The 19,415-nt window shown below is 42.9% G+C and overlaps 1 protein-coding gene across 1 annotated transcript in view; it reads right to left on the reverse strand.

Moving 5' to 3' along the window:
* LOC145412392 (DNA polymerase kappa-like) overlaps positions 1–19,415 on the reverse strand; it is an 80,856-nt gene that overhangs the window by 55,343 nt on the left and 6,098 nt on the right. Inside the window, exon 2 of the mRNA XM_080282281.1 lies at positions 10,393–10,559. Within this exon, the coding sequence (XP_080138407.1) occupies positions 10,393–10,559 (167 nt within the window). The remainder of the gene's footprint in view (positions 1–10,392; positions 10,560–19,415) is intronic.

Raw genomic sequence — 19,415 nt, forward strand, 5'->3', positions numbered from 1 at the left:
AGAGGAAGAGAGTGGTTTTGACTCTGGAGAAGAAGAGGGAGATATTGGACAAGGTGGATGCGGGATGGTCAACCTCTCGCATCCTTCATGAGTTCAACCTGCCCCCGATCTACTTTGTTTGATATCAAGAGATCCCGCGACAAACTCATGCAGTACACGGCTGACTTTTCGTCGAAGAATAAACGTAACGTGGAGAGAAAGATGATGTTTACTCCCCGGTATGCAGAAGTCGACCGCTCCACGTTGATTTGGTATCAACAGCAACGTGCTGCTGGTGTGCTGGTGTGTGGCACGGACCTGAAGGCTGGTGCTGAGAAGTTCGCAAGGCTTCACAATGCCCTAGACTTCAAGGCATCCAAGAGCTGGCTCCGCATTCAAGTTACGACATTACCTTACCAACTGTAAGGCCCATGGCGAAGCTTTGGACGCTAACGAGGATGGAATAGGGGAGTTTCGGCACAAGGTGAAGCGCTTGATTGACAGGGAGGGCCTCACTCTCGGTCAAGTCTACAACACTGACAAAACTGGTTTATTCTTTCGCCCTTTGCCAACGAACGTTCTAGATGAGGAGACGGAGAAGCGTGTACCTGTCCGCAAGCTCTCCATGTAATGGATACCTGCTTTGTGTTGTGCCAATCTAACGGCATGCACCAGCTTAAGCCCATTATTGTTGGCCGTACAAAGCAGCCTCGGTGTCTTCGTGGGGGGATGGATGTCCTTCCTGTTGTTTGGTACCATTCTTTGAAGGCATGGTTCACTGCCCACACCTTCAAAGACTGGTTCCACCGTCTTTTCATCAAGGAGGTCATCCATTACCAGACAGAGAAACTGGGAATCCCGCGCGACCAGGTAAAGGCCCTCCTTTCCCTCGACAATGCACCTGGTCACCCGTGTGACAAGGACTTGGTGGCTGAGAATGGGCGCATTACGTGCATGTTTCTGCCACCTAATACGACTGCTCTCATCCAACCAATGGACCAATTAGTGATCGTGGCAACAAAGAGGCTGTACTGAAGGAAGTTTTTGGACGAGGTGATGGTTGTTCTCGAGGACGAGGACAAGTGCAGGCAGCGACGGGACACGTGAGGCCAGCGGACTTTGGAAAACCTTCGCCGCTACAACATCAAGTCTGCCATCTACAACTGGGCCAGTGCATGGAAGGAAGTCCCTGTCAAGACTCTAGAAAATGGTTGGTCTCGTGTGCTTCTCGGAACGGATGTGGAGCACGATTTCCTAGGTTTTGACGTGGATGACTTCCATGCACGTCTACGTGTGCATGGTGACGATGTTGATGTGGACGAAGTGCATGAGTGGTTGGATGACGACAAGGGCGATCCTGGGTATCAGACCATGTCTGATATCGAGATCGCATCTTCAGTTGCAGGTGTCAGTACCCAGCTTGAAGATTCTGATGAGGACGGTGATGATGATGCGGACTCCTCTCAGTGTGACACTACTCCAGCCATCCCCAAGCTGAGCGCACTCCGGTAACACGTAGAGTTCGTTCTTTACCTGGAATACCCGGACTGCGACAGGGAGATGGGGCCCTTGGGACTTGTGGAGAAAGTGCGCGCTTTCAGGCAGCGCATCATTAATTGCCAAAATCGTCATTCCTTGGGTCAATCAACCACTGACAGCTTTTTCAGACCCGTGACCCCTGTTGTGCCCAGCCCTGGCTCCACTCCATTGCTTCCCCAAGACAGGCCCTCATCCTCCGAGCCACAGCCCAGCACATCAGGCACGGTGGAGACACCACTGGACATGAGTTTGCACCTGTTTTCAGAGTCATATGCAGTGGGTACTCCATCACCACGACCCAGCGACGCACCACTAGGCCACCTGTATCAGCTACTCTCTGACTCTGACAGTGATTAAACGGCAAGAACTCTCCACTAGACCACACAGGAATTTACAGTGTTGTGCAGTGAAGAAAACAGTGCATAGTGTTAAGAAATTAGAACAATGAGTGCAAAGACTAAAGTGCAGAGTGCAACACTGATTTTATTGACGTTCAGTGGAGCGCAAATTAGACTAGTGTATAATGTTAAGCAAATGGATTTAGGAGTGCAAAGACTTAAGTGCAGAGTGCAACACTTATTTCATTAAGGTGCAATGGAGCGCAAGTAAGACTAGAGTGCGTAGTATTAAGAAAATGGAATTCTGAGTGCAAATGACTAAGTTCAGTGCAAGACTTCATGTACAGTGTACTGCAGGTGCTTCAGGTACTCCTTTTTACTGTCAGAGTCTGAGAGGAGGTGGGTTATTCTTCGAGATGGCCAGGGACTTATTGTAAGTACCCAGAATGTTTCATATTGTACTGTATTTTCCATACTTACCTCTAAAACCTCATTTCACTCATTTATGTCCCTTATTGATGTGAACAGGGTCTTAGGTGCTATGCATGTGCAGTAGGGAGGTGTTTTTCTGAGTCAGGCTAGGTTAGGGTCCATAAGTACCAGTCCAGGGGCTGGATTCACTAACATGGTCGTAATTTCAGGTGCCTGAGCAAGATCTGGCACCTCAGATTACCCACTCCTGTGGTGCCACATCTCTCACCAGAGTTTGGTATTCACTAAGATTTTTTACGGCGCCGTACCCGGGTCGTAAGTTATACGTGCCTTAAATCGGCCGTCATCAGCTGATTTCTGCTCAGCCAATGACAGAGAATCTTACAAGTAAGGCTTTGTCATGATCAACCGATCACAGAGTGAACCCTCATATCAGCTGTTTGTCTCCCTAATGTAAACACAAGCGCAGAGGGGAGAGCATGCACAACACACAAAACACAGTCCTCAATCCAACAGAAGGAATTGACATCAGAAACTAACTCGACATAAGTTCTTTTAGCGAAATATATAGTGGAAATAAAAATTCCAAGTCCAGCAGAACAAAATGAGAAAGGTCCTAACCTTTCAAGTGACGAACTCTCAGTGGTATTTCTTTCCTTTACTAGCCGTTTCTTTAGCGTGCAATCTTACCATACCCAGTGGATTTGTGCTATCATATAGTGTAAGCCTGTATGTGTTTTATTGTGTGCAAATGAATATTACCGAATCTTGCTCAACATACTGAAAGGATTTCATTTCCCAACTTCCCAACTGGATGCTGGGTTAGGTTAGGTTAGGCTGGGTTGGGTTGGGTTGGGTTAGGTTAGGTCAAGGTAGATTAAATTATTAGGTACGGTTAAGCTAGGTTAGGTTAGGTTTAGTTAAACACTTAGAGTAGGCTGTTTCCTTCCACAATTACTAATAAATCCAATCATATTGTCATAGTCATATTATGGTTATTATTCATTTGCACATCAAATGAGGCCTCAAAACACTCAGGTGAGCTATAAAAAAAATAATAACTCAAATGGGAAAAAAAACAAACACCAAAAATAGAAAATGACAATAAAGGAAATATTTACCCTCTTAGTTTTGATTAATGAAGTCTCCAAAACAAAAACAATTTTTTTTTCCTCACTAGAAATTACAAAAAAAGCAAAGATGCTAGCATGGGAAACTATTACCTATAGGGTAAATAGTGTTAGCAGAGTGAAAAGAGAGAGCAATGAAGTGAGGAAGAAATTTCGTGATTTCAGATCAAAAGTTAAGGGGAAGGCAGCCAAGGCAATGAGGCAGGCAAAGAAACCTTTAGGTATTAAAAAAAAAAAAAAAAAAAAAAAAAAAAAAAAAAAATGCATATTTCTGTTGTCAGTTACATAGTGCCTGTGAGGATGTAAGCTGTTTGCTCTAAATTACCATATTAAACAAACCTAACCCATTCACGAGGCGTTACTGGTAGAGGTAGGGTTTGATTATAACACTTTGGTTACCTTGATCATAAAAGTCTAAAACTAAGAAGTCATTTCACTTTTTAGGGGGGAGGGAGGTGGGTTATGTTTTTGGCATTAATGACTAAGAATCATACGGTATTGTAAGCAATTACCTTAGAAAAACTTCCTATATCCCAAAGGATAAAACTGATCCCATAAATCAGTAATAATTTTGCTTTGGTCTAATGTTGAGCATTCATATTGTTTACCCCTAAACCACGGGGTTGTTTTTGCCTGACTTGCGTGTCTCGCAGGCATATTCGCGCTCCGACGGAATCTCTAAAAATATTTGCCAAAAATCAGTTATTAGTCCTAGAATATTATAATTACATATGCATATGGCACATACCTTCAGGTTTCTCCTGGGATGTTTGTTGAGCCTTCGTCGAGTACCGTAGGACTTGTGGAGACCTCTGAAGTTGGGTAACGAAGTCTCCACTTTACACTTCCCGACAACCCGTAATATGATTATCACAGCCTGATATTTTCACTAGAAACACTATTCTATGACTCTCAAATAGTTTGGAATCCATACTCCAAAAAAAAAAAAACACTGTGAAAGCAATGAAAATTATGAGGGCGTATGACCTTCCCACTTGCGATCGTTCGCCGATGGTGTTCTGTCATTTATTATTCATAGAAACATTCACAGTTTATATTTCTATTACTATATAACACTTATATATATCTACAGTCTTTATCCATAAGTTTCCTTCAGTAATAGAAGTTTATTGTCACTGTAGGCATTCAATTTCTCTTTCAGTAAAATAGGTAGCATTCACTTTCTCGTCCTGTATACTGTACTAGCGTTGAGAGTGAATCTGTCACTTTCATTTTCACTTTCATAACTCATAGTATTCATACATGCTAGAGTGAAACTTTCACTTTCATTACTCCTAGTATATATACTCGTATTCTTATTTTACTACTCATTTACGTTTCTATTTATATTCTATTCTCTATTTTATTTACATTATTTACATTTCTATTTTATTTACACTGTGTTATGCAGTCGCTTGCAGTAACTCATTAAACTATTTTCCACTGTTCACTTATATTTACATTCATTGCTTTCACTTGCTGTTTACACATTATTTACACATTATTTACATTTCCACTTGCACTGTTTTACTCACCAGATAGATCGTAGTCACTGTCTATCATTTTCATTGACAAATTAGCCAGTTCACGTTCCACAGCAGTCACTTAGCCCTTTACCTCTTTCCACACGAGGTTTAGTAGGGCGTAGAGGTCACAGGGCCCTTTGCATGGGGCTAAAATGCGGAGGAATTGGGCAGGCGCGAATCCGACATGCTTTCACCTTGAAAGACGACAGTAAACTGAATACAGTGTGGTGGCCTGCCTAGGGGAGCTGCCAATGTCAGCGGGGTGACAGCTGCTAATATATACGCTATGAAATGATTGGCAGGAAATCTACAGTAGACAATACATAATAAATTAGGTAGTTCCAGGTGAATGTAAATATCACTTAGGCTTCTCCCTTCCTTTCTTATATATATTTTTATTACGAGAATAGATTATACGGCATATTTCAAGGGGAAATAAACAGCGAAAATTAGCAAACGAGTGCACGTGAGGTGTTGTCAGGTGATAATTAGCCAGTTCCAGGTGTATGGCACTATCACTTACCTTATTTCCTTTTGGTATATATTATTTGGTATAAGAATAGGGCATAGGCCTTATTTCAATGGATGAAATCAGTGGAAAATTCCAGGGAAGATTTACTTAGAGTAGCACGGCCAGGCAGGCGAGACGAGAGGGTAATGGAGGGGAGTCAAGAACGGGGAGAAATGGCTAAATTGTCAACAATGGATGGGAGTACAGATGAGATTAGGAGTGCTGACTAGTGTTGGACATTGCCAGTACTGATAGATGATACAAGCCACCACTTGAACGCCCGGGCGAATTCAAAATAACACAGAATCACAAAAGTGATGCCCTGCGGTATGATCTCTTGCTCCCAAGCATCACAAAAGTGACGCCCCGCGGTTAAGGGGTTAAAGAAGTCATTCCTTTTGATTTTCCTTGTTACCTTATCCAGTATATTGATGCATGAAATGGTTTGTATCGCATAGGCTTTGTTTAGGTATTGTTTGTTAGGTTTAACACCTTATTGCCACTGCCATGTCTGAAATAAAGTTATTGTCTTCATATAAGTTTAATCACCTTAGTATATCAAACCGTCATTGTTTAGCACATCCATTATCAGCCCATAAACTGCCAAAAGTCCGATTTCATGTCGTGGAAACCAATAATAACGTTGCAAATGCTCATCAGGCACATGGAGAGGGTCTAACGGGTCTCTGAACCTTCTCTGTCGACATAAACGTCAGCGAGCTAAATCCATAGCCACAAGCTCCATCGCTGTACAGTAAACTTCAGCAGCTGACTGCCCAAGCGGCCCCAGTGGAGGCTTTCCCGGTGGCATGTTTATTTTTGAAACATTCATATTACCTTGCAAAGAAATAAGTATTGCCAGAGTTCTTAGCAGCACTAAAAACAATTATGGCACATCTTTTATCTTGCTGTCTGTTCAATTTCTGCTTTTACGACACATTAGATGTGAAGAGGGACAAAGGCAAACGACAGGCAAGAGGTTGCATACTTGATAAACACACTGACTCCGGGTCGTGATGTAGATTAAGGTATGTCCCCCAAGTGCTTAACTTCAGACGCCAGATATTGGTGCAAGATGGCGGCGCCCATGCTTAGTGAATGACTGATTCTGCCTCAGCACCGTATCTTTAGGCACCGTTAAGAGATCCGGCGCCTTAAATGCTTAGTGAATCCAGTCCCAGGAGCCAGTCACTTGTTGTAAGTACCTAAAATGTTTAATATTGTATAAACTCACCTCTAAAACCTCATTCTCTGGTTCTTTTGCATTTATTTAAGTCTTTTATGTCCTTTATTGGTGTGATTTGGGTCTTAAATAGGTGCTATGCATGTCCAGTGGGAGTTGTATAGGTGTTTTTCTGAGTCAGAGTAGGTTAGGGTCCATAAGTACAAGTCCAGGAGGCTATGGCCCACTATCCAGATGGGACCACTTTCCGGACATGCCTTTGGCTATATTACAACGGATAGTGGGGGGATTACTTAGTAACACATGATTTTCCCTTTCTGAAACCAAACTGCCTTTCTGTTATCATATTGTGTTCTTCTAGATGGTTTACCCAAACTTTTCTTGTGTGTGTGTGTGGGGGGGGGGGAGAATAAAAGTGAAACTTGTGTCATGAGGGAGAATAAAAGTGAAACTTGTGACTTGCATGTCTCATGATGCCTTCTCTTCTTGCCACACAAGGCACAAACTCTGTGCACCCTACAGTATATGTGAATTAAGTTTACCAAATATGAATGTAAACAGGATATAATGAGTTTTGTTAATTTCATTTTTGAAGGCTCCAACATGCTTGCAAGCATCGGCCTTGGTCACCTAATGGCGGCTCCCCAAGCTCTTTTTTTCTGCTTTTTTTCTTCATGTAAGAAAGAAGGAACCTAAGGCCAGGAGCCCACATACTGTTCCTTCAAAAAAAAAAAAAAAAAAAAAAAAAAAAAAAAAGCCAAATTCAAGATTCATACATTTCGAGATGCCTGGACACACTGCGTTTGAAAGACTGGAGATCATAGGAAGTAGGAAATACAGACAGAGGGAGAAAGTTCCAGAGCTGACCTGTTGCATAAATGAAGGACTGGAAGTAATGATTAACTCTTGCATTAGAGAGTTGGACAGAAAAGAGATGAGAGTTTGTTGCTAGGTGAGTGCTATGCACCCATTGTAGAGGTGGAGGGATGCAAGCAGACAGTTCAGAGGAGCAGTGACCATTGAAGTAGCAATAAAAAAGAGATAAAGATGCAACAGTGCAGCAAAGGGACAGAGGTTGCAGGGAGCCTGTAAAAGGAGGAGAGTTAATGGGACAAAAATCCTTTGACTCCACCCTGTTGAGAAAAGCTGTATATGGGGAGCCTCCCCACACATGAGAGTTGTACTCTAAACAGGGGCAATTAAACCCATGTATAAAGTCAACAACTGTGCAGGGGTAAAGAAGGAACGGAGTCGGCTTAGCACATCTAATGTCTTGGAAGCTAATTTTACAAGAGATGTACTATGTTCTTTCCAAGAGAAATCCTGAGTGAATGAAACCCCAAGCATGTTCAAGGATGATGCAGGATTGAGCTGAATATTATTAAACATTAATGGGTACTCCTGTGGAAGATTTTGTCTGGTTGGTAGGTGTAAAAACTGAGTCTTTGATGCATTAAAAACAACATGATTATTTCTACCCCAGTCAGAGATACGAGCCAAGTCAGACATTAGGTGTGCCATAGCCTCAGCCCTTGTTTGTCGAAGTAACTGCTGAGATGGGCATTGCGGGAAAGTCAATGATGAATAAAAGGAAGATAGTTGGTGATAGGACAGAGCCCTGAGGAACACCACTGTTGATAGATCTAGGAGAAGAACGATGGGTGTCTACAACAGCGGCTACAGAATGACCACAAAGGAAGCTAGAGGTAAAGGCACAGACAGAAGGATAGAAACCATAAGAGGGCAGTTTGGAAATTAAAGATTTATGCCAGACTCGACTGAAAGCCTTTGAGATGTCAAGTGCTATGGCAAATTTTGCCAAAGTCCCGAAAGGAGGATGACCAGGAGTCTCGAAGGTAGGTGAGAAGATCGCCAGTGGAGCGTCCCTGACGGAACCCATGCTAACGATCAGAAAGAAGGTTGTGATAGGAAAGATGCTATAAAATTTTTCTGTTAACAATTGACTCAAAAAATTTTGAGACACAGGATGTTAAAGCAATCGGATGATAGTTAGAGGGCTGGGAATGGTAACCCTTCTTTGGGACAGGCTGAATGAAAGCAAACTTCCAGCAAGAAGGAAAGGTACAAGTTGACAGACAAAGGCAAAAGAGTTTACCTAGGTAGAGTGTAGGCATAGAAGCACAGGTCTTGAGGACAACAGGACTCCATCAGGCCCATACGCCTTGTTAATATTGAGGCCAGTGATGGCAGAAAATACATCAGCTGAAGAAATTTTAACATCAACCATGAGGAAGTCAGAGGGGGGAAGTGATGGAGGAACAGCACTGGAATCGTCTAAGGTGGAATTGGAGGAGAAAGTCTGTGCAAAGAGATCTGTTTTATCGGTAGAAGAAATAGCTACAGAACCATCAGAGTGGAAAAAAGGAGGTAATGATGATAAGGTAAAGTTGTTAGCAAGGTTTTTGGCAAGGTGCCAGACGGAGCGAGAAGAATTTGAGTTAGAGAGTTGAGAGCATTTAATACGGATGATCTCTGGCAGGTTCCCTATTCAGTCCCTTATCCCTAAGGTCAGATTCGTCCCAGGCCCTTTTCAATCTACCTCTCACAACGCTAACTCTAACGTTAACACTTGTCACTTTCTGCACCCAATTATCATCCCCACATGCCCACATCATCTCAATCTCTCTCTCCTCATCATAACATGAATACACTCCAGTCTCCATCCTACCCCTCAAATCTTCAATCGTAAACCTAGTCCCCCCAGACCTCACACTCAGGGATGCACTGCACATCCACCTAATCATTGTCATTTCTGTACATTTGAGCCTATGAATATCCTCTTTCTTTACTGATCAGGTATCACTACCATACAGCATTACACTCCTAACACATGCCGCATACAAAGATCCCTTAGCACGGAGGGAGAACCCTCTCAATGTCAGGAGAGGCAACAGCTCCCTGAACTTCTTCCAACCACTCCTCACTCTAGCCACAGAGCTAGCTCCAGCCCCACCTCCAGCACATAACATGTCTCCCACATAAAACTCTTCTACACATTCAAGAGACTCACCAGCAAGTTCAATCCTTTCACGCCTGGGAATCTCCACATGCTCTCCCTGATACACCGCACACATGAAATCAGCATTATCTCACAGTCTACCTCTAATACCACTACATCTCTTATACACACACTTATCACAAACACTGCACAAGATGGAATTACTTCCCATGCTCTTGTAGGAAATCACATATGGCCACTCTCCCTCTTCTCTGACAGTTCTGCCACTAGACCTATATACCATCACTTTCGTTTTATCAGCATTTACTCTTAAGCCCTTGTGCCCTATACCATAGCTCCATTTCCTAAATCTTTCCTGTGCATCCCTTTCAGTCTCTGCAATCAACACCAAATCATCAGCATACAACATCTCCCACAGGAGTCCACTTCTGAAGTCACGTGAGAGGACTTTAAGTACCATCAAGTTATAATATGGAAATTATATCTATAAGTTTTACCAAGGTATTACTGCAAAGCAATAGCCCTAACAATCCAAAGTGACTTTTTCTTCTCAAAACTTTCATTGTCAATGCATAAAAATTGTTAGGTTCAGTAGGAGAAATCAATACCAGAACACATTTACATTGTGTCAATAACAGTACTGCAAATACGTCAATAAAAGTACAGGTACTGCAAATAATCTGGTGGAACTAACAGAGGAACAGGACACTAAAATTTGGGTATTAAAGCATATAAAGTTGTGTTGTATAAATGTGCTTCAGTAAAAGTGCTAACCTGCTGAGTGGCTCGTTTGATCTGATCCTCAGTGTAACTGCCAGCAGCTTCTTTCATCTGTGCCAGCTTCACATCCAGCTCCTGTTGCCGCTTCTCCTTATGCAGGTAGAAGCGCGAGCCCTCAGAGGCATTCCTTATAATTTCATTGATTTTGTTTGTGTCCAGGCCTAAGAAAGGAATTAAAGGTTAGTAAGTAACTTACTGTGTGTATGAGAAAGAAACCAAAGGTCTTTCGATCTACCTATATCCAGATCCTTTAATCCCATGTGGGGCGGGCATAAATGAATCGCCACCATGTCACCTTGTCCTCTCTCCTAATCACATCCTCCTCACTTTGTATGCCTCTCCACCCCATCTCTCTACCTCATCCTCTATTTCCCCCTTCCCCTCCCTAACTCTACTCCACTCACATACACTCTCCCAGTCCATTTCTAATTTGTCATTCTCTCCACATGGCCATAACATTTCAAGGTACTTTTCCCAGTACTGCCAAGCAATTATAAATCCTCACTTATATGTCTGTCTCTCCTTGTAATTCCACATGCCACTCTCAAATACCTCATTCCCACTCTTTTCACCCTTGACTTGTGTTATTTCTACACGACCAAGCTTAACTTCTAATATTAAAGTGGGAATAACAATACTATCCTGCAGTAACTTCCTTACTTATATGCTCACTTCCGTATTCCTTACCAATGCTTGCAGTTAACCTGCAGTCTTTCTTCCTAGCTGTACCCTTTCATGTAATTCATTCTCTAAACTTCTGTCCTTGCTCATGGCACTACCTAAATACTGGAATGCATTCACATTCTCCCTTTCCTGATCATTCAACTTCACTATGTACTCTGTGACTTCATTCCTCTCTACAACCATAACTTTATTCTTTGCTACATTCAATTACATACTGCCTTTCTTAAGCATACTTCCACATTTATTCACCGAGACATGAAAACAACAGTTCAGGCGATTTCCAAACCCTACCCTCTGTCACTAGGGACACTCCAATATCCACTGCTATATAGTAAACAGTCATGGAGACAGTGGCATATCCCTGCTTCATTCTACATTCAGAACAAAGCATTCACTTAGAGTACCCTTCAAACACATGGTTGCTCTTATGCCCTCATACATAATCCTGACAATATTCAATAATTTCCCATCTACTCCATATATTTTCAGCACCTACAAAATTCCCTGTCTATCTATCGTCATATGCTTCCCCTTGACGCATGATGCCGCATACAACTTCCTTTCCTTTTCTAAATACTATACTTTCTCACTAACATCTTAGAACAAATACAGTAGTGCTAATTTGTTAATTTAAAACATTTTTCATCATGAAGCTGTTAATCAATAAAGCAACACATTTCATTTAACATGCTATTACCAAATACTGTACTTTCTCACAAACATCTTAGAATAAATACAGTAGTGCTAATTTCTTGTTTAACATGCTTTCATTTAACATACTTTTCATTATTGAAGCTGTTAATCAACATAAGAATACATCTCATTTAACACACTGTTATTCACTTTTAAACAGTCCGGATGTGCAGTTAAGGGCCGAGGTGATCCACCGACACTAGCACCAATCCCTGCTGACTGAACATTTGATAAGGACCAAGGTGATACACTGACACTAGCACCAATCCCTGGTGACTGAGCATTTGGCAAGGACCAAGGAGATACACCGACACTAGCACCAATACCCACCATCTGAACATTAAAAGACTGAATTTTCTATCTATCTAACTATCTATCTATTGCCAGACACCTCAATCCTGTTTGGGGTGGCCACAAACAAAACGCCTCCACGTCGCCTTGTCCCCCGCCATTTCACTGCCCTGCTCCCAACTCACATCCTCCTCTCTCATATACCTCTCCACCCCATCCCTCCATCTCATCCTCGGCCTCCCCCTCCCTCTTCCCCCCTCCACCTCACTCACGTACACTCTCTTCGTCAGTCTTTCACCCTCCATCCTCTCCACATGGCCAAACCACCTCAGTGTGTTCCTCATAACGCTTCCTATCACATCCACATCCCCACCACAATGCTCCTTTATATCCTCATTCGTCAGCCTGTCTCTCCATGTGACTCCACAGGCTCCTCTTAAATAACTCATTTCCACTGCTCTCACTCTTGACTTGTGTCTTTCCAACAACGTCCAAGCTTCACTTCCATACATTAGAGTTGGTATCACAATACTGTCATGTAGTAACTTTTTCACTTCCATGCTCACTTCCCTGCTTCTTATCACTGCTTTCAAAGAACCAGCAACCTTTCTTCCCTGCTGTACCCTTTCAAGCACTTCACCTTCCAAACCTCCATCCTTACTCATCACACTACCCAAGTACTTAAACGTACTCACATTTTCCAATTCCTCACCATCCAACCTCACTGTACATTCACTGACTTCACCTCCCTCAAAGACCATCACTTTACTCTTCCCTACATTCACCTTTAGATTCTATTTCTTACACACTCTCCTAAATTCATCCACCAAGCCTTGCAGCTCCCCTTCATCTTCAATCAACAACACAGTATCATCTGCAAACAACAGTACAGGGAGTTTCCAAACACTATCCTCTCTCACCAGGGCCACTCCAACATCCACTACCCTACCTTGTACCTCTTTTATTACCCCATCCATGTACAGATTGAACAACCATGGAGACATGACACATCCCTGTTTCAACTCAACCTTCAAAGAGAAAAATTCACTTAGTTCACCATCCACACACACTGCAGCCTTAGCACCATCATACATACCCTTCACAGCATTCAACAACTTCCCATCTACTCCATATATTCTTAATACTTTCCACAAACCTTGTCTATCCACCCTGTCATATGCTTTCTCCAAATCCATGAAAGCCGCATACAACTTCTTTCCCTTCTCTAGAAACTTTTCCACTAAAGATCTAAGAATGAATATCTGATCTACACATCCTCTTCCCTTCCTAAAGCCTCCCTGTTCTTCTCCAACTAATTCCTCTGTTCTTTCTCTCTGTCAATAAGTATCCTCCCATACACTTTTCCTATTATACTAAGAAGACAAATGCCCCTATGATTACCACACACTTCTTTTTAACGTTTTCCTTTGTACAAGGGAATAATTATATCTGACTTCCAATCCTCTGGGACTCTACCTTCCTCCCAGGCTAATCTACACATCTTCCACATCCATTCTACTACAATCTCTCCCCCATGCTTCAGCATTTCACCACACACTCCATCAATCCCTGGGGTTTTCCCCAATTTAACGTTCTTCATTGCTTCCACAACTTCTATCCTACTGATTTCTTCCTGTCTTCTCACCTCCCTCCTCCTCCCAGCCATTCCCCAGCCACTTATACTTGCATTACTTCCATCCTGTATGTTCAACAATTCCTTAAAGTGTCCTCTCCATCTGCTCACTTTTTCAATTACTCAAATTGCCATTTTTGCACCAAAACCCTTTAACTTAATCCATTTCCATTTTTCTGAATCTCTAGAAAAAAAAAAAAAGATGAGAAGTTTTTTTAACAAGAGAAAGTGCAAGATACTGTACAAAGAAAATGCCAAGCCAACTCCTAGATGGCATACTCATACTGTATGTTTTGCATTAAACCCTTTAACTGAATCAGTACTGTATTCCTTTGTATCTGAGAATAACCCTCTATGACCACCAGACAAAACCTCCTATAATCCACGTGTTACTGAACAGTATAAAAGTGTGTAGGTATGACTGGATATGTACTTTGGGGATTACTAATGCAACACATGATAATCCTGTGCACTAGGGGCATTGAATATACTCACATAAAACCCAGGAGTTATTACAATATAACGTCCCCATAACGGACTAACTGGGGAGAAGCCTGATCCGATAAAGCTGAAAATCAGTTTTACAGTACCTGATATCCCCCCCCCCCCTCAAGATGAGATTTCATGCAAGTTTGAAAATAAATAAGTACAACAGCATTTTCTAATGCTAAAAATGAAAACTATACCCATTTTACACTAACCTGGCCCATAATTTTAACTTTTTTGCAGTTTATTTCACAATCTTTGTCCTTGCACTTTTTCATAAAGCACATACACTGCAACCCACTGTGCCCCATTTAACGGACTTATTCGTTATACCCGATGGAAGTATGGTAGCTTCATAGTGTCTGTTATATCCTATTCAGTATCTGGTCTATCAAGGTATGTTAAAGCAAGGTTTTATTGTAAGTGTTGTCCAAATCCACTAGCAGGTGCTCTGCTTCTGTAAGTGCATGACTGGGTATGTGCTTGGGGGGGGGACTAAAATAACAAATGATAACCCTGCACACTATGATCATTAGATATAACCACCTATAACTCATATGTTACTGAGTGTCCTCTGAGTTCTGCTGCAGGTATTGTGCTTCTTCAAGTACAGTTTGTAGTAATTACTGGATCAGTGGTAGGTGGGGGCACTCGATGTAGTGCTGCTTTGGGTGTCTGCCCTTTCCTCTCTTCCTTCCTTCTTCCTCAGTCTTTCTTTCCTTCATTCTTTCCTCTTCCTTCTGACTATGGATGACTTTACCCTCCCTCTTCTGTCTTTCTTTCCTTCACTCTTTCCTCTTCCTTCTGCCTATGGGTGCCTCTACACCAAGTGGCAAGCCAAAAGGTTTTCTGTACACCAGGAAACCATTCACTATTCTGGGTGGTAACCATATAACCAAATTATGGTCCCTGGTGGTTTAGTGGGTAATTATAGCACTCCAATCAGACTGACCCTGTATAGGTTTATATTCATGGGGTGGCTGGGGCTTATTGCTCACGTAATGCCACTTAGGGATGAGTAAGGTTGGTCAATCTCATCTTAAATGTCAGGACCAACCTGCCTTGCCCCGGGCTCCTACACTTCTCATGGGGCAGCATAGGATTAGATGATGGATGGATGGACAGATACTTGGGAGGGGGGTGACTAAACTTACACATGAGTAAAACTTTATGGCCACCTGACATAACCCTACACCCACATGTTACTGAATATTAAAATTATTTTGCTAGTATTGTGCTGCTAGGAGTGTGTAATGATTACAGTATAGGTGGATATACGCTTTGACGAAGTTACACAACAGTAAACCTCTTGTTACCACTTGACATAAACCAATAAAACCCATGTTATATATACCTCTTCTCATTATCCAAAAGTCTATCTATCTATCTATCTATCTATAGCCCGACGCCCTAATCCCGCAAAGGGTGGCCGCAGACAAAACGCCTCCAGGTCACTCTGTCACCCACCATTTGACTCCCCTCCCCCCAACTCACCCCCCCCTCCCTCATATACCTCTCAACTCCATCCCTCCACCTCATCCTCGGTCTACCCCTCCCTCTCCCTCCCTCCACCTCACCTACATACACCCTCTTAATCAGTCTTTCATTCTCCATTCTCTCCACATGTCAAAACCACCTCAGTGTATTTCTCCTAATCTTTTCAACCACATCCACATCTACCCCACAACGTTCCTTCACTTCTTCATTTGTTAACCTGTCCCTCCACGTCACTCCACATGCTCCTCTCAAGTAACTCATTTCCACTGCTCTCACTCTTGACTTGTTCCCCTCTTGCAAGGTCCACGCCTCGCTTCCATACGTCAGGGTAGGGATCACAATACCATCATGCAGTGACTTCTTAACTTCCATACTCACCTTCCTATTTCTCATCACTGCTTTCAGTGTACCAACAACCTTTCTTCCCTGCTGTACCCTTTCACGTACTTCATCCCCCAAAGTTCCATCCTTACTCATCACACTACCCAAGTACTTGAATGCACTCACATTCTCCATATCCTCACCATCCAACCTCACTGCACACTCTGTGACTTCATTCCTCTCAAACACCATAACTTTACTTTTGTTTACATTAACTTTCAGCTTCCTCCTCCTACACACTGTCCCAAATTCATTCACCAAACCTTGCAACTCCCATTCATCTTCACTCAACAATACTGTATCATCAGCAAACAGCAACACCGGAAGCTTCCAAATCTCACCCTCATTCATTAGGGCCAGCCCCACATCCACTGCCCTACCTTGCACCTCCTTTACAACCCCAACCATATATATATTAAACAGCCATGGAGACATCACACACTCCTGTTTCAGTCCCACACTGAGATCAAAGAACTCACTCAGCTCACCATCCACTCGCACCGTAGCCCTAGCTCCCTCGTACATACTCTTCACAGCACTCAACAATTTCCCCTCCACTCCATATATTCTTAATACCTTCCACATACCTTGCCTATCTATTCTGTCATAAGCTTTCTCCAAGTCCATGAAGGCAGCATACACTTTCCTTCCCTTCTCTAGATACTTCTCCACTAAACATCTTAGAACAAATATCTGATCTACACACCCTTTTCCCTTCCTAAATCCCCCTTGTTCTTCTCCAACTAGCTCCTCTGTCATATGCCTAACCCTATCAATGAGTATTCTACCATATATTTTACCAGTCACACTAAGAAGGCAAATACCCCTATGGTTACCACATACTTCTCTCTCCCCTTTTCCTTTGTACAGAGGAACAATTATACCTGATTTCCAGTCCTCTGGAACCCTTCCCTCTTCCCAAGCCAATCTACACAACTTCCATATCCACTCCACAACAATCTCACCCCCATACCTAAGCATTTCACCACACACTCCATCAATTCCTGGGGCCTTTCCCAGCTTAATCTTCTTCATCGCTTCCACTACTTCCGACCTACTGATCTCTTCCTCCCTCCTCTCATCTCTTCTTCTCCCAGTCATTCCCCAACCACTTACACTCACACTGCTCTCACTCTCTACATTCAACAAATCCTCAAAGTGCTCCTTCCATCTCCTCAATTTCTCTCTCTTCTCCACCAACAATCTATTATTCCTATCTTTCACTCCCCTACTATTTCCCCTTTCACACTGCCTTACTTTCTTTACCTCCTTCCAAAACAATTTCTTACTCTCCCTCCATTTCACACTCAGATTCCTCCCAAACTCTTCATCCACTTTCTTCTTACTCTCCTTCACCAGTCTCTTAACCTCCCTTCTCCTGCTCACATATACTTCTCTCTTCTCTCTCTCATCTTCTTCCCTACCTCTACTCGCCAACCAATCACCATATGCCTTCTTCTTTTGTTCCACAGCTCGTTTCACCTCATCATTCCACCATGCTGTCCCTTGCACACCCTTGCATCTCCTCCTCACTCCACAAACCGCCTCACACGCTGCGCTTATCTCTTCCGTGAATATCTTACATACGTCTTCCACCCCTTCCATCTGCTCTAGCTCATACCTTCCCAATCTTTCTTCCACTATGCTCTTATACTCTGTCATTTTCTCACTATCTTGCAATTTCTCCACTCTTCTCACAGGAGCTGCTTCCTCCTGTCTTCCCCTTCGTCTCCTCAACCACTTTCTTTGCAGCTCTACCTTGGCCATCACTAAGTGATGGTTCGAGACTCCATTCCCCCACCCTCTCCACACCCTTGCATCCAACACTTGTCTTCTCATTCGCTCATCCACACACACGTAGTCTATCATTGCCTTTCGTTCAACAAGTTCACCATCCATCCTCCTCATTACTCTCCATGTATACCAGTGGATCATCTTATGACGAAAGTAGGTGTTGGCTATTGCCAACCCCTTACCAGCACAGATGTCCACCAAAGCACTACCATTCCCATCTACTTCAGCTGGCACACCCCACTGACCAACCACTCCATCCACTCGTACATTCCCAACTTTGCCATTCATGTCTCCAATCAACAGCACTCTCTCGCTCCTCTCAAACTTGTCCATACATGCTTCTACTCTCGCCCAAAACTCATCTTTCATTCTTGCCACTCGATCCTCTGTTGGAGCATACACACATACAATCGCCCATGCTTGTATACCTACTTTCATCCTCACCCATACAATTCTTGCACCCACTGTTCCATACTCTCTTATATTCTCCTTCCACTTCTTGCTTATCATCAGACATACTCCCTCTCTTGCCCTCTCATTCTCGCTGACTCCCGCACATATACCTACACCGTATTCCCATTCTCTCATCCTTTCACCTTTCCATTTAGTTTCAGTCAATCCACATATATCCACTTTTGCATCCTCAAGCACCTGGACAATCTCTCTCTCTTTCACTTCATCATTCACTCCTCTCACATTCCATGTTGCCACCCTCAGAATGTCCTTTGTCCGTTCCTTAGTCGTCAACGTATGGTCCGTCCGGGTCCGAGGCGCTTTATTTGCTTTTTTAGTTAGTTCTTTTTACGGGGTGGGGCACTAACCCACCACCAACCCTTTTAGTCGCCTCGTACGACAAGCAGGGATACTGGGGGAGTATTCTTGAAACCCCCCTACCCCCAGGGTCTTCAACCTGCTTATGAATTTTAACAATAACTGAGCATTAATACAGTCATTCACAACATAAAATCCTTTTTGATAAATATTTGCAGCCTTGAATGTTATTTTTCAATATCTCAGAATCTTGCTCCAGCATAACCCTCACTCACTATGAAATTCATTTAATGCATTTTGTCTGGAAAACAAATATGGTGTTATGTGAGAAATTACTGTATCCACTCTATGCACCCCCTCCCCTCTAAAGTCACCTTATTCCTCTCCAAGTAATTCCTCCATTTTCTTCTTATAAAAAATACTCCACAGTGAACTCTCACTTTTGGTGAAACAGGGATGTGTCATGTCTCCATGGTTGTTCAATCTGTACATGGATGGGGTAATAAAAGAGGTACAAGGTAGGGTAGTGGATGTTGGAGTGCCCCTGGTGAGAGAGGATAGTGTTTGGAAACTCCCTGTACTGTTGTTTGCAGATGATACTGTGTTGTTGAGTGAAGGGGAGCTGCAAGGCTTGGTGGATGAGTTTGGGAGAGTGTGTAAGAAACGGAATCTAAAGGAGAATGTAGGGAAGAGTAAAGTGATGGTCTTTGAGATAGGTGAAGTCAGTGAATGTACAGCGAGGTTGGATAGTGAGGAACTGGAAAATGTGAGTACGTTTAAGTACTTG

The sequence above is a fragment of the Coenobita brevimanus genome, chromosome 93 (assembly GCF_032717465.1).
Source record: "Coenobita brevimanus isolate Jiangsu-jjx chromosome 93, ASM3271746v2, whole genome shotgun sequence".
NCBI lineage: Eukaryota > Metazoa > Arthropoda > Malacostraca > Decapoda > Coenobitidae > Coenobita > Coenobita brevimanus.